Source organism: Maniola jurtina, chromosome 26 (genome assembly GCF_905333055.1).
Source record: "Maniola jurtina chromosome 26, ilManJurt1.1, whole genome shotgun sequence".
Taxonomy (NCBI): Eukaryota; Metazoa; Arthropoda; class Insecta; order Lepidoptera; family Nymphalidae; genus Maniola; species Maniola jurtina.
This window is the reverse complement of record NC_060054.1, coordinates 3643285-3657815: the sequence shown is the minus strand read 5'-3', so window position 1 is coordinate 3657815 and position 14531 is coordinate 3643285. Positions and strand designations below refer to the sequence as shown.

Sequence of the window (14531 nt, the reverse complement as noted above, 5' to 3'; positions counted from 1 at the left end):
GAAGGGAAAAAACATCGATAGATTCCCAACTAGTCACTACACGATTGGGTGTGACTGATTGTGAACCCACCGATAAAAGTCGTAGTTTGTCGCTGTGGACTACAGGATAGGATTGACAGTTGAGTTCCCAAGGCGGGACTTCTGCCTGGCCCGCTACTCTTCGTAGTGTCAGAAACCGCTTTTTGCGGCAGCAAGATATACTTCAGGTAACGTTTCGTATCAGTGATATAACGGTATAATGCCGCGCAGAAACCGATTTTGGGTATAAGTTTCCCATCGATATTCAATTTAGTACAAGAGTAAAGTATGCTTACAGAAAAAATACATCATTAGTTTGCACACAGATAAACATTTAGGTACGTTTTTTACTACGATATATGTTTAAAAAAGGTTCAGTTTATTATTTAACCTTAACATTCCAAGATAAAGTAAAGTTAATCCAAAATACATATATCCTGGTCGTCAGGCGTTAGGCAAATTCATCGTATGTCCTGGATACGCAGGTCTCTCTGAGTGGTATAGTTCGTACATATTGACGGGCGCTCACTATCTTCCGGAGTGCGATATTTTACTGTTCGCCTCCTTGCTAACTTAAAAAACTTGGGTAGTTATGAATTTATAAATGTAGCTAAACAAAAATTAAGACGTGATACTCACAGTTTCAACTGTAGGGAATGATAGTCGCGCAAGCTGAAAAGAACAAAGAAACTTTGTCATACTCTATTATTCTCTAAGTGTGCGTCCACAGTGAATGCGCGGTGACTAGGGCCTGTGGCGGGTGCGACGGCGGGGGCGTTGCGGTGGCCACAGTGACGTGCGAGCTGTTGTAGCGATCAGACGTATTTCAGGTGTTGCAAACCATGGACGAGGATTTGGTATTTTTACTAGAGAGTCCGATCTTGAGATGGGAAGTATTGAACACAAGAGATGGTGTACACGAAATAAATAAAAACAGAGAATTAAATGGGGAATTTTTTAATTTGTTCGAAAAATTGAGATTGTACCCCACAAAATTCTTCGAGTACACTCGAATGTCAATCTCAACATTTGACTACATCTTGAGTAAAATAGCACCTAAAATCACGAAAGAAGATACAAACTTTCGCAAAAGTATTAGTCCTGCGGAGAAATTGTTTTTAACTCTAAGGTAAGAATAAAACGAGATTTTTTAATAAGTAGTATTTATGTAAATAATCAAGTAGTTAAGAAAAGTTATGTAATCACAAAAAAAAATTAATAATTAGCGTAGTTGCCAGAAGAGTATCCTCCATAATTATCATTGTCCACGTAACTTTGACGATGGGAAAACTGCATCCTTTCTGCTTCGTCTATTATGACTTGGGTAATTTTATTTCGAATGCGTAACTTTTGTAATTCATTAAATTGTTTCATTTGTGGCAGGAGACTCATAAAAAAATGAAAATCGTCACATTTCTCCGATTGGTCACTATTTGACGCCATTTTCTGTTCAATTAATGAAATTTTTTTTCTTTCTAATTCTATAAGCTCACCCCTATAATCGGATGTAGTTTTCTTACGTTTTGATGCGGTTGTGTGACTACTGCAGGTTGAAGTACCCGGACTCAATACTTCAGCGGTGTTATGTTGCTCGTTGAGGGATTCTGAATCACTGTCATTTAGATTTCCCGTCATGACTTCTGGGGTAATGTCATCGTTTATAAATTGCATAAGTTGAAAGTATGGCCACGTACTCTCTATTTCGTCGCCACCGTCACCAGAGCGCGGTGTAGGGAATTTTTTTTTTCTTTTCTATACTGATCACGCAGATTCTTCCACTTCTTACGCAATTGTTTTTCTGTAACAATAACTTTATATTTTTATCTACTGTTTTCTTTCAGGTTTTTGTCAACAGGAACAGGGTTTAGAGCATTGGCTTATAGTTTTCGCATGGGAAAAAGCACCATTGCGTCCATCGTTCACGAAACTTGCCGTGTTTTATGGACTGAGTTAGTTCCTCTACATATGCCGATACCAACAGAACAACGTCTGAAAACTATCGCCGAAGATTTTGAAGCCACCTGGAACTTCCCACACTGCATTGGAGCAATTGATGGGAAACATTGCGAAATAAAAAAACCACCAAAATCAGGTTCAGCACATTGGTGCTATAAAAAAAGAAATAGCATCGTCATGCAAGCTGTGGCTGATGCAAAAAGGAAATTTGTTGCAATCGAAGTAGGCGGTCGAGGCAAGCAAAGTGATGGTGGTACTTTTATTGCATCAACACTGTATAAGCTTATAGAAAAAAAAAAATACAAAATTCCTATGCCAGAGAGACTTTCAAATTCTGACGTCATTGCACCCTACGTCCTAGTGGGTGATGAAGCATATCCGTTAAAACATTATTTAATGCGTCCTTATCCCGAGAGGGTACTCAATAATGAGAGAAAATGTTTTAACATCAGATTATCTACAGCTAGGCAAACAATCGAATGCGCATTTGGTATTTTAACATGTAAATGGAGAATACTACTGAAACCTATCGAAACTAACAGAAAGAATGCCTTGTCTATAATAAAAGCTGCGTGCATACTGCATAATGTCATCATGGATTTTAACCCTTAATAAGGCGCGAGCCTGTGTAATAGTAAACTTTAAATTAGAAGCGTGTTTAGGGTAATTTAATGCTGGAGAATCCAAAAAATACATTTAAAAGTAGTGGGAGAGGGGGGAAATACCTTTTTTTGCAGTGGGAAAATGATTCCCTTTGCCCGATTATGCTTGTCATAAGTGTAAGAAAGTGGGAATATAATTCCCTTTGCCTGTTAAGGTTATTTGTTTTTATAATAGTTTTTATTACTATTCAAATATAGCGCTGGCTGCTGACTTTGCTTCCGATATTTATTATTGCAAAAAAAAATTAAAGGTATTCCTACTACTCGTACATAATATTATAAATGCAAAGGGTTGGCTATTGAAATGTGCCGCCCTGATAGATTAAAGATGAGTTTACACGGGCCGGGCGTCTTAAAGGGTATTTGATGTCTCCGAAACAATTTTTTTGTCGGACGCGCGGTTTTTTAACTAAAAATACGAATATACGTATATTTTTAGGTTAGAAACGTAAATTTTCGATAAAAAAACTTGCGTGAAGCGAAATGTTTGACACAACCGTGCAGGGTGGCCAATTTGTTGGGAATTTCCCAACCTGCGGGTAGATTTGAAATTGAATAGGGCTTAAATTGAATGGGAATGAAATTTGATATAGAGATGAGATAAATTAAACACGAAAAGACTGTAATCACTGAATTAAACGAAATAAAGGAAATTAAATAAAATTCATGAATAAAGTACAAATAAAATTATTCCTGAGGAGAAGCCTCATGAAAAGACTTAAAACATTTTTTTGCACATAGTGCAACTTGGCAAAATGTACATAATATTTTTGTTCTCTTTTCTTCCTTCTTGGTGCTGCAAAAACGACATCGTTTGTAGGTATTTCCTTCTTCAGGGAGGTGAATCCCAACGTTGAGGAGGCGAATTTCATCTGGTACGCCGAAGTTAGAGCCCTTCTTGTTTTTGAAAACAACCTGCCGATTTTTTTTACTTGTAAAGTTTGAAACCAACCCTCGAGCTAATCGCAATCTAAACTCTCTATGAGAATGCGTATTCACAACGTGTGTAGTGCTGTAAGTGATGTAGCTGTTGATTATTGAAGCATCAAACATAAAAAAGAACAATCGCATCCAGAACTTTCTACATTTGCGGTTGATCGGATACGATGATCGGAAATGATCAAAACGATCAACTCCGCCCATAGTGAGCGTGTAACAAGCGATAGCTTTGGGGCAAAGGATTTCCTTCTTTGTTCCATCTTTCTGAGTTCGTTTTACTAATACTGTGTCAGTTGGATGGTGGGCAGTTGTAAGAACGTTAACATCTCTAGTATCAAGCCATTTAATGGCTGTAATAGGTTTAGCAGTTACAGCTGCAAACTGATTTTTTTGTAGCCTAAGATGTTTTGGCTGTGATTTTTTCATTATATTTGGAAGATCTTTCCGATTCGCTCGTACAGTGCCAACAGCAAAAATTTTCTTTTTGTACAAGTCTTCCATAAGGTTGCAGCCAGTAAAAAAATTGTCAAATGCTAGCAGTGTGTTTTCAGGAAGGTCAGTAGCAAGTTTCATTACCACATTGTATCCAAGTCCTTCGTCTTCCATGTTGTCTCCCTTCCCAGTATATACTTGGAATGTGTATAAATAGCCAGTTTTGGCGTCACAACGTGCCCATACTTTAAATCCACGTTTGATTGGTTTTTTCGGCATATATTGTTTTAGACTGGATCGCCCTTTAAATTTGACCATGCATTCGTCGATTGACTGATGACTCGAATTTGCTGTTTCTTCCTGATACACTTTATTTAGTTCTGTTATCATAGGTCTTAATTTAAACAATTTGTCATAATCTGGTGAGCTTCTATCTGGTTCATTTTCATTGTTATTAATATGTAGGTTCTCCGTAATTTTTTTAAATCTTTTAATGGGCATAATTTTTGATATTTCTGGATTGTTGTAAAAAGGGTCATTTGACCAGTACAAGTCCATATCAGGCAAAGGGTTGAGACCCATCATAATCAATATTCCAAAGTATGCTTTCAATTCCTCTGCTGATATAGGTGTAAAATTGTTACTCTTTTTCTGTGCTGCGTATATATTACTTTGTTCTACTATAACTTGTACTAGATACTCCGGGAAAAACTTTTCAAAAACATAAATTGGCTGAGTTTTGTGATTATATGTTGATTGTGGACGAATGGGATTAATAAACTCTGGAACACTATGTATTTCCTTTTCAATTTTCCACTCTCGTGGTTGTCTTGTTCTGGATACATTGACAATTCTTTGACATTGCAATGTTTGATTTTCAGTTTCATAATAATTTATGTTTAACGGTCCAGCATTTGTGTCATCTGCCTGAATTGGATGATTGTCTTCATAAATCTCCTCAAAACATTGCTGTATTTCAATTTCTCTTTCAGTAAGATCCTGTCCCCTTTCTTCTTGCATATGTTCATCTGTTGCTTTTGTTAGTTGATCACCAGATAATTGTCCTGCTGTGTCACCCACACTACTGTCAGGACAATTTTCTTCTAAAATATCTTTTAGACAACTAACTGAATATAGTTCTCGGTCTACAATATCTATATTTTCTTCCGATATTTCTCGAACACCGAAAAGCTCTTCAAGACGCCTTTCAATAATAATATCTTCAGGCAAATTGCAGTAATCTGCCGGGCTGGTCACAGGTGCTGTCTGATAATAAACATCATCGTCGGAATCAAGATCGGATAAATCGGAAAGGTTGTTGACGATTTCTTCCACCTCCCGATCACTAAGAATTTTATTTTTTTTCTTATTCATTGCTGACGAACACTACAAACAAAAGAAAACCTGTAAGTGACATGGGTTCTGAAGAGGAATGGACACAAAGAGTATCAAGAAAAGGACAGAAAAAGAAGTTAAATTTATTTCTATATATATATGCCGTATGCGTAATCCATAATACTGCAATCGGGCAATGGGAATTATTTTCCCACTTATTTATTTGAACATTTCGCAGAGAAATATCACTCTAAGACAAATAAAAACAATATACAGTAACACTAAACAGTTGTTTTATATGATACAGAAAGCATATTCTACTTACAGGAATTTTTGTAAAAGAAAAATTGTTTTTTTCTTTCTAACGTCCGATAATTTCAACTTTTCACTCACAATAACCTCGTTACTTCACTTTGAAATTGACATATCAGTGCAAGGTGACATTATAGGTGTGTGTTGCCAGTTTTAAGAAATTTAAAATTTACCATAAAAGCGTACCTTATGATTTCATTCAGTCTGTGGTCCAGCTGTTACGTAAAAATAAATGTTTTTGAACGCATTACTAAGTGGGAAATTATTTTCCTTTGCCTTATTAAGGGTTAACAGTGATTGTGATCTGGATGTCCAAAGTGTGCTATCTAACCCACCAATATATGAAAATCATCACAGAAACCTCGGAGTAAATAATAATAATCCATCACGAAGAGCCAAAAATGTTCGTATAAAATTCACAAACTATTTCTGGGAACAATATCAAAGATTGTAATTATTTAGGTATAAGTATATTAAATTTACCTTCACTTCCAGGAAATTGTTCTTTTATTTCGTTCCATAACTTTCTTATTACTGTGCGATTACTGTGGTGTGGATGCTTACTTTGCCATATAGGTGTTTTAGCTTGAATCACACTTATAAATAGTTCTGTGTTTACCGCCATTTAAAATGTAAATATATTTGAATATATATGTAATATGTTTGAAATGTAGTTATGCACACGCGCAGACGCCGAGCGACAAGACTGAACTGGTTTGATACCCCCGCTACCCGCGCTTTAGATCGCTTGCTGATTAGGCCCGTAGTGTGGCCATAACGCGGGGAAAAGAACGTTTGAAAACAACGCGCGCTATCTCGCTCAAGCCCGTCGCGCTAGGCGCCCGCCTTAGTCTCTACACTATGGACGCAAACGGCGGTTTCGTATGTTAGATAATTCGCGCCCGTCATCGCAACCGCGTTATGCGGGTTGCAGACCGAAAACTAAGCTATTCCAAAGCTAAGCTAGGGAAGCTAGGCTAAGCCAAACTAAGCTAAGATAGAAATAAATGGCGTGCACACAAAGAGCTAAGCCAAAGCTCAGTTAGTGTTGCGGAGTTCAATTAGACGGACGTCAGGCGCTTGCTATGAATATAATCGATGAAGAAAGTTCCGATGATGAATACGTTACACATAGAAAAAGAAGATTAATACTGACTTATTATTATTATATAAGAAAACGACATTCTAGACCTTGGATATGTCAACACATTGAATCTCGGCACGCAAGTGGAGAGTTTAGAACTTTATTTTACGAATTAGATGATGAACATTTTCAGTTATATTATCGTGTTACAAGAGTTCAGTTTTATGATTTGTTATCATTGATTATCGGAGATATTACTAAACAAGATACTAACTATCGGAAGGCTATAACCCCAGAAGAAAGATTAGCTATTTGTTTAAGGTAAGCAAAACTATTTTAATTAAAAAAAACATTTATTTATATTTGTTATTGGTAAATGCCAAAAGGTTACAAATTATCTAAGTTATTGTTGGGTCACTTATTACTGATTCAATTAAACTCAGACTTCACCGTAGATCATGTATTTAATTTACATAGCAACAACAGAGCTTATCTACTTATAAACTATGTACATGACCAACCGAGTTGGTAGGCGCCAACCAACTGCCCGACTCTGCCGCGCGCAGGCGGCTCATTCCATTTTACTTACATCAGCCCTTTTAGTCCCCCACAATATTCCCCCCTTTTAAAAAAAAAAAAAAAATTTTTGTTTCTACAACACACAAAAAAATTTTTATATAGTGATTTCAAACATTACTACTGAGCTCACAGGTCGCTTTGTTGCTGACTACGCGCCACTTGGAATGTAGATCGCTATAATTGTAAACAAAGGCTTCACATTACGGTCACTTGATGTGGGACTAAAAGTTACACGCGCCTAACCGACTTGGCAAAATAAGTGGTACTCAACACTATTAACACATAACAATAAATTTTCTTCAAAACTTGTAACGTTCTTTTATTTCCTAGATACCTGTAAGGGCCATGCTAGGGTTTTATATTTTACGACACATTCCTACATCTACAACACATTACGAAATACGAGCTCCGCTTATTACACATATTCCACTAATACGTTTGGTTCTGCGTGACACCCGGTAGGGTGGATTGGATCCTTACTGTCGGGACCTCCAATCCGACACTAGCAGCCTCTTTACGTAGCCACTTCCCAATCTTTTTCCTGATTTGGTTCCTTACACCATAGCAGTAGATTATACATAAAAATATCGTTACAGTGCCCAGCAATGCAAACAGCAAGTTAATTTTTGATTCTAAGTTTCCGTTATTCGACACGGTCTGTTCAATAGCCACATTATTCTGGTTCCTTTCCTCTTTACTCTGACCGTAACCCATTGTTGCTCTCGCTAATAGATACGTATATGTACTGTAACTACTTAACAAATGATTTCTATATTATTTAATTAATTAATATATACTACTTGTTACATATTCTGCTCACGTTCGACCTAATTACTGTGTTGCATCTGCTTTACGTTACTGCGTAATATAAAAATATACAATAAAAATACACCATTATTTTTCTGTATTGCCTAACTCATTACTCAGCAAACCGCACTGGTCTAATTATTCTACGGCCGCTACGTGAGGTCTTTGGCGGCATGCAGTTTTCTACCTTATCACTTGGCGTTATAATCGGTTCCTTATACTCACAACGCTCGTCAACCTCGTCGTTTAATATGAATGCAGGCTTCAGTCTGTCTATTGATATATATAACTCCCTATTAGGTAGCTGAATTAAAAAACATTTTTTGTTCCTCTTGATTACCTGGTACGGACCTTGGTACGTGGGTGTTAATGGCTTCCGTACCGCATCATTCCTTACAAACACATGCGTACACTTGTGTAACTCGGGGTGGCAAAACGTCTCTTTAGGATCGGTGCCTTTCCGAGTTACGGGGTTAAAACTATGCAACGTCTTGCGTAATCTGTCCACGAATGTGTACGGGTCATTACCTTTGTACGACGAACTTTCCGCGAAAAAATCGCCAGGTAACCTGATATCATGCCCGTACACCATTTGCGCCGCACTTACCCCTGAATCACTCCTGCATGCTGCTCGGAGACCTAGTAAAACTGTTGGCAACTCCTGTACCCAACACTCGCTACGAATCATTCTTGCTGTAATTGCTGTTTTGAGAGACCTATGCCACCTCTCAACCAACCCATTACTTTGTGGGTGATACGGGGTTGTCCTGATACGTTGCACCCCCATTAATTTCATGAGATTCTGGAACACTTCCGCTTCAAACTGCCTGCCCTGGTCCGAAGTCAGCCATTTTGTTCCCCCGAACCTGCTGCACCACCCTGTATATATTACCTCGGCTACCGTCTCCGCTGTAATGTCCTTGATGGGAAACGCTTCCGGCCATCGTGTGTACCTGTCGACGATGGTAAGTAGGTATCTGTATCCATCTTGTGATGTCGGTAGGGGCCCAACTATATCGACATGTATATGATCGAACCTCTGGCATGGTGGAAAAGACTCTAATTTTGAAAGTGTGTGCCGACTCACCTTGACCTTCTGGCATTCAATGCACGCTTTTGCCCAAGACCTGACATCCCTATTCATATCTTTCCACACGAACCGTTGTGCTACCATCTTGAGGGTTGCCTTAACTCCGGGGTGACTTATATTATGAACCGCTTCAAAAACATGCCTCCTGAACTTCCCTGTTATGTATGGCCTAATACGGTTCCCTGCTACATCACAATAAATGCCTTTACTAACGTTAGGTATGCTAACACGTTCCAACTTAAGACTGCTTACATTGCAATCGTTTCGTAACCGCATGACCTCATCGCTTACCTCCTGGTCCCTAGCTAATTCCTCGTAATCGATTACCGTTGGGAAAACAATGGTCTCTATTCTCGATAATGCGTCCGCGACCGGGTTCTGATTTCCGGTGATATGTTGTATATCGCTGGTAAATTCGCTAATATACAACAATTGCCTGACTCTCCTTGGGGTCTCTTTTTCTGAACTTACTTTAGTTAGTGCAAAAGTTAACGGTTTATGATCCGTAAATACTGTCAGTTGCCGTCCCTCGATCATATTCTTAAAATGTGTGATAGCCATGTAGATCGCTAGTAACTCTCGATCGTACGTGCTATACTTGCGTTGCGCATCGGATAGTCGCTTGGAAAAATAGCCTAAGGGCTTCCACACACTGTTGACTTTCTGTTGCAACACCGCGCCTACACACGTATCTGACGCGTCTGTCATGAGCGCTAAAGGAACGTTAGAAATTGGGTGCGACAATGTAACGGCGCTTTTGAGGCTTACCTTACATTGTTCGAATGCTTTCTCTGCCTCGCTGTTCCAATTGATTTTTGTCTTATCGTGCTTTTTCGCGTTATGCAGAAAACTATTAAGATGCGCATGGTGTTGAGCTGCATTTGGTAAATGAGACCTGTAGAAATTTACCATTCCTAAAAATCGTCGGAGCTGTTCAATATTTTCGGGCTTAGGGTAGTCTGCGATCGCCTTAATTTTATCGGGCAACGGACTGATGCCCTCTCGGGTTACCGCGTATCCTAAGAATTCTATTTCGTTGCGACCAAACGAACACTTGCTCGCGTTTATTGTAATGCCTACTCTATCGAAACGCTCACAAATTAACCTAACATGCTCTCTATGAATTTCTTCCGTTTCACTCGCTATAATGACGTCATCGATGTAACAAAACAACGCCGATTTTTCGCCGGCTGTTCCCTTGATGTATTCGATCCCTTGCAAAACTGTATGGTCCATGAATCTCTGAAACGTCTGTGCCGCATTTCTTAAGCCAAAGGTCATGCGAGGGAATTCGAATAAACCAAATGGGGTAATGATCGCCGTTTTCTCTATATCTTCCGGGTTAACTAAAATATTGTGGAAGGCTCTATTAACATCAATTTTAGAAAAAAAATTCTTACCTGTTAAACAGTACGTGAAGTCCTGTAGTCTCGGTACTGGGTAGCGGTCTGGTTTCGTTATCGCGTTGAGGCGTCTGTAGTCACCGCAAGGACGGATTTGCCCGTCTTTCTTCGGAACCACGTGTAGCGGACTGGCCCACTCGCTCTTTGATGGGCGGCATATACCTATTTCCTGCATTTTTCTAAACTCTTCTTTAACTAACCTATATCTATCTGGGGGCAACGGTCTCGCTTTAGCATAAACAGGCGGGCCGGAGGTCTCTATATAATGGTACACATTATGCTCAGCCTGGTCTAAGTTCTCCTTAAAATTAAGTGGTTTAGTAATGTTGGGGAAAGTGGACAGAATATCATGATATTGCATTTTACTATCGAATGTACTAATCGACGCATCGTTACACTTAACTAGCGGTCCTGCTACCGTTAACCCTGTGACTTTGTCAATTATTTTCTTTGAGCTAAGGTCTACTATAAGCTGGAAATGGCTCAAGAAATCTGCACCCAATATTGGTTGACTTACGTTCGCAATTACAAAACTCCACTTAAATGCTCTTCTTAAACACAAATTTAACTCTAAAGTTATTGTCCCAAATGTTTTTATCTCTGAGCCGTTCGCAGCGAACAACTTATATGACTCACTGTTTTTAATATATTGTTTACTCACTTTTGAGGCTGGAATCACACTAATATTAGCCCCTGTGTCCACCAAAAAACGTAAAGCATTTTTCACATCAAATACACTGAGACGGTGATTGTCCAAAACAGCGACAGAACTCTGCGTCTCACCTGAGCCTGCCGCGCCTAGTTTTCCGACCTGCCCTTCCAACTGCACGGCTGCTCGCACCTTTTCGCTCTGGATCCGAACTTGTAGTGGAAGTGACATAACCAATCCGGACTAGCTGGGCTCCGCCTTGGCGAGCCTGCCCTGGTCGGTCTGCCTCTTGAGCTGGATCGACCTCTGGGAAATCCTCGATTACCCCTGCTCCTACCGACTTCCTCACGTAGCGCCGCTATCTCTGTCATCATTTTGTTTATCTGTTGCATCACCTCACTGCCCGTCCTTTCCGGTGTCTCGCTGCTTACCGCTGCCGTCTCTCCTGTGATTGGCTGCATATTCTCCATCACTTTGTCTGCGATGGCGGCTAGGTTGTCTACTTGTTGGTCTTGACTAGCTGCGAGCACTGTCTTCACGGGTACCGGCAGTCTTGTTATCCATAGGTTCTTCACCGTCTCATCGCTAGCCTTGCTGTTTCTTGCCAGCTCCTTCATCCTGCGCAGGAGCTGTGATGGTTTTTGAGTGCCCAAATCTAACTCTCCAACCAGCCTCTGGAATTGTCGCTCCGGTGACTCCTCATAAACTTGTAAAAGCCGTTCTTTTAACACTTGGTATTTATTTGTTTCAGGTGGGCTGTAAATGATATCAGCTACCTGCTGAAGCGCCTCGCGATTTAATTTCGATACAACCAACTGGAAACGGCACTCGTCTCCCTGCTTCTGAGGGGCTATGGTCGCCTCGAATTGGGCGAACCAAAGTCTAGGCATCTCTCTCCAAAACTCGGGTATTCTTGCCGACACAGAGATACTTGCCATACCTTCTTCCACTTTCATAACCTGCGGCGCACCCTTCTGAGGTGAGCCTATCGGGTTCATTGTGCTTGAATTACCGTACGACGACCAGGTTGCGCTTTGTTCAGCTGCGGGGTCACCACTGTTGGGTCACTTATTACTGATTCAATTAAACTCAGACTTCACCGTAGATCATGTATTTAATTTACATAGCAACAACAGAGCTTATCTACTTATAAACTATGTACATGACCAACCGAGTTGGTAGGCGCCAACCAACTGCCCGACTCTGCCGCGCGCAGGCGGCTCATTCCATTTTACTTACATCAGCCCTTTTAGTCCCCCACAATATCGTTTTGAGTTGGCGTCGAAAATGTGGATGATGATGAGTACCCATATTGATAAGTCTGCCTAGACAAATAACTTTCATAATTTTCCTCTGCTTCGTTTACAATTTGAAAAAGCTTTTTTTTACATCTCTTTGTATCCAATCGGGAAGCTTTTTAGTTGACTCGCACATACTGTCAAAAAATAAATTTAACGGATGTCTGTGTTTCTCCGCCTCTTTTGCCTCCTCAGCCTTCCGTTGCTCTCTTTGCTCACATCGCTTCATAAAATCGTTATCGACTTTCTGAAGTAAGTCGTTTAATGATGCGTCATCGGCAACTTTTCTTTTTTTTATCCTTGGTGGTTCGGAAGTATTTTCATCATCATCATTCGGAATTTCTTCGAAAATCTCAGTACTTTGACTTTCGGTTGATGTACTGGGCAATGTATTTTGACTTTCGATCGAAGTACCGGGCAAAGTATTTTGACTTTGAGTTGATGTACTGGCCAAAGTATTTTTATCATTAATTGATACGTTACCAGTTCTCTTACGGTTTTTCATGTGGGGTAAAAGAAATTCGAGTAACTCGGCATATTTCCAGTTATTTGCCGGAGAAGCAGCCTGACCACTTGTACTGGCTTTCATCCTTTTGAGTGACTCTCGATGACTATCTCGTAATTTTTTCCACTCATTCTTCGCAGTTTTCACTGTAACAAACACCAAGTCAAACTTAGTAATAAATATTTATGTGTTTCAGGTTTTTAGCTACTGGCGACTCCTTTAGAACAATTGGATACAATTACAGAGTGGGTAATAATACAGTTTCTTTGATTGTTAAAGATGTGTGCAATGCACTTTGGATTCATTTGCAACCAATATATATGAAGTTACCGACAGAAAGTGAATGGGAAGTAATTGCAGAAGACTTTAATGATAAATGGCAATTCCCTAACTGCCTTGGTGCCGTGGATGGGAAGCATATCTCAATAAAATGCCCTCCTCAGTCGGGTTCTAATTATTTTAATTATAAAAAATTTTATTCTGTCGTCCTTCTCGCAGTCGTTGATGCACACAAAAGATTTATTATAATAGACGTTGGTTCAATGGGCCGATTTAGCGACGGAGGTATTTTTGCAGATAGTGCATTTGGCCACAAATTACAAAACGGGCAATTAAACTTGCCCAATCATAAACCTTTAACGCCTGATGGCGATCCAACACCTTTTGTGTTTATAGGTGATCAAGCATTCCCATTACAAAAACACTTTATGAGGCCGTACCCACGGAGTACATGTTTAGATAACAGAGCAAAAAACACCTTTAACTATCGTCTCAGTAGAGCACGAAATGTAGTAGAAAATGCGTTCGGCATATTAACAGCGCGATTTCGTGTGTTTCGTCGACCATTTGAATGTCAATTGGAACTAGTGGACGTCATTACAAAGACTACCTGTGTCTTGCACAATTATTGAATGTCTTCAAGAACGACAACTAGTAACGCCAATACCGTCAATATTGAAGAACAGCAAACTTTAAGATCAGTACAATACGACAACTTACGAGCAACTAGAGAAGCATTTCGTGTCAGAGAGTTATTTTGTAATTATTTTAATAATGTAAATTAGATTAAACTTGAAATAAAAAATAATTAAACTCACCGTCTGGTATGTCTGGATTACTTATTTCCTCCACTATTTGTTTCCATACAACATCCTTTTTAATTAAATTGTGATAGTCCTTTAACTGTGTGTTCCATAACACAGGAAATTGTTTAACAACTTCGATAAATTGCTCCATATTCGCTACGAAACGACCGTGCGTACGACAAAGGACACTGGACAGCACTGGCGAAGGATGTGCGAAGGGCGTGCGGGGAAGGCGGGAGGGACATAGCTTAGCTCGCGTAGCTGCGCATCGGCATACACAACTAACATAGCTTCGCATATTTTAGTTAGCTCACATAGCTTAGTTCACATAGTTTGCGGTCTGCACACAAGTATGGAAAACTGCGTCAGCTATGCGA

At 39.6% G+C, this 14531-nt stretch overlaps 5 protein-coding genes across 5 annotated transcripts in view; 3 read left to right on the top strand and 2 right to left on the bottom strand.

Moving 5' to 3' along the window:
* The window catches only part of LOC123878627, a 41485-nt gene that overhangs the window by 12865 nt on the left and 14089 nt on the right, over nucleotides 1–14531 (top strand). The window lies entirely within an intron of this gene.
* Nucleotides 1–14531, bottom strand: part of LOC123878643 — a 30315-nt gene that overhangs the window by 14291 nt on the left and 1493 nt on the right. The window contains exon 3 of the mRNA XM_045925956.1: nucleotides 658–690. Coding sequence (XP_045781912.1) covers nucleotides 658–690 — 33 coding nt within the window. The remainder of the gene's footprint in view (nucleotides 1–657; nucleotides 691–14531) is intronic.
* Nucleotides 735–2702, top strand: LOC123878645 (protein ANTAGONIST OF LIKE HETEROCHROMATIN PROTEIN 1-like). Its single transcript, XM_045925959.1, has 2 exons — nucleotides 735–1147; nucleotides 1860–2702. The coding sequence occupies exons 1-2, from the start codon at nucleotides 861–863 to the stop codon at nucleotides 2584–2586; spliced, it is 1014 nt and encodes a 337-aa protein (XP_045781915.1). The 5' UTR covers nucleotides 735–860; the 3' UTR covers nucleotides 2587–2702.
* Nucleotides 6462–14169, top strand: LOC123878641 (protein ANTAGONIST OF LIKE HETEROCHROMATIN PROTEIN 1-like). Its single transcript, XM_045925954.1, has 2 exons — nucleotides 6462–7059; nucleotides 13266–14169. Exons 1-2 carry the CDS (start codon nucleotides 6740–6742, stop codon nucleotides 13978–13980), a joined length of 1035 nt encoding a protein of 344 aa, XP_045781910.1. The 5' UTR covers nucleotides 6462–6739; the 3' UTR covers nucleotides 13981–14169.
* LOC123878653 lies at nucleotides 12362–14452 on the bottom strand. Its single transcript, XM_045925966.1, has 2 exons — nucleotides 14167–14452; nucleotides 12362–13215 (listed from the first exon to the last, which is right to left on the bottom strand). The coding sequence occupies exons 1-2, from the start codon at nucleotides 14450–14452 to the stop codon at nucleotides 12629–12631; spliced, it is 873 nt and encodes a 290-aa protein (XP_045781922.1). The 3' UTR covers nucleotides 12362–12628.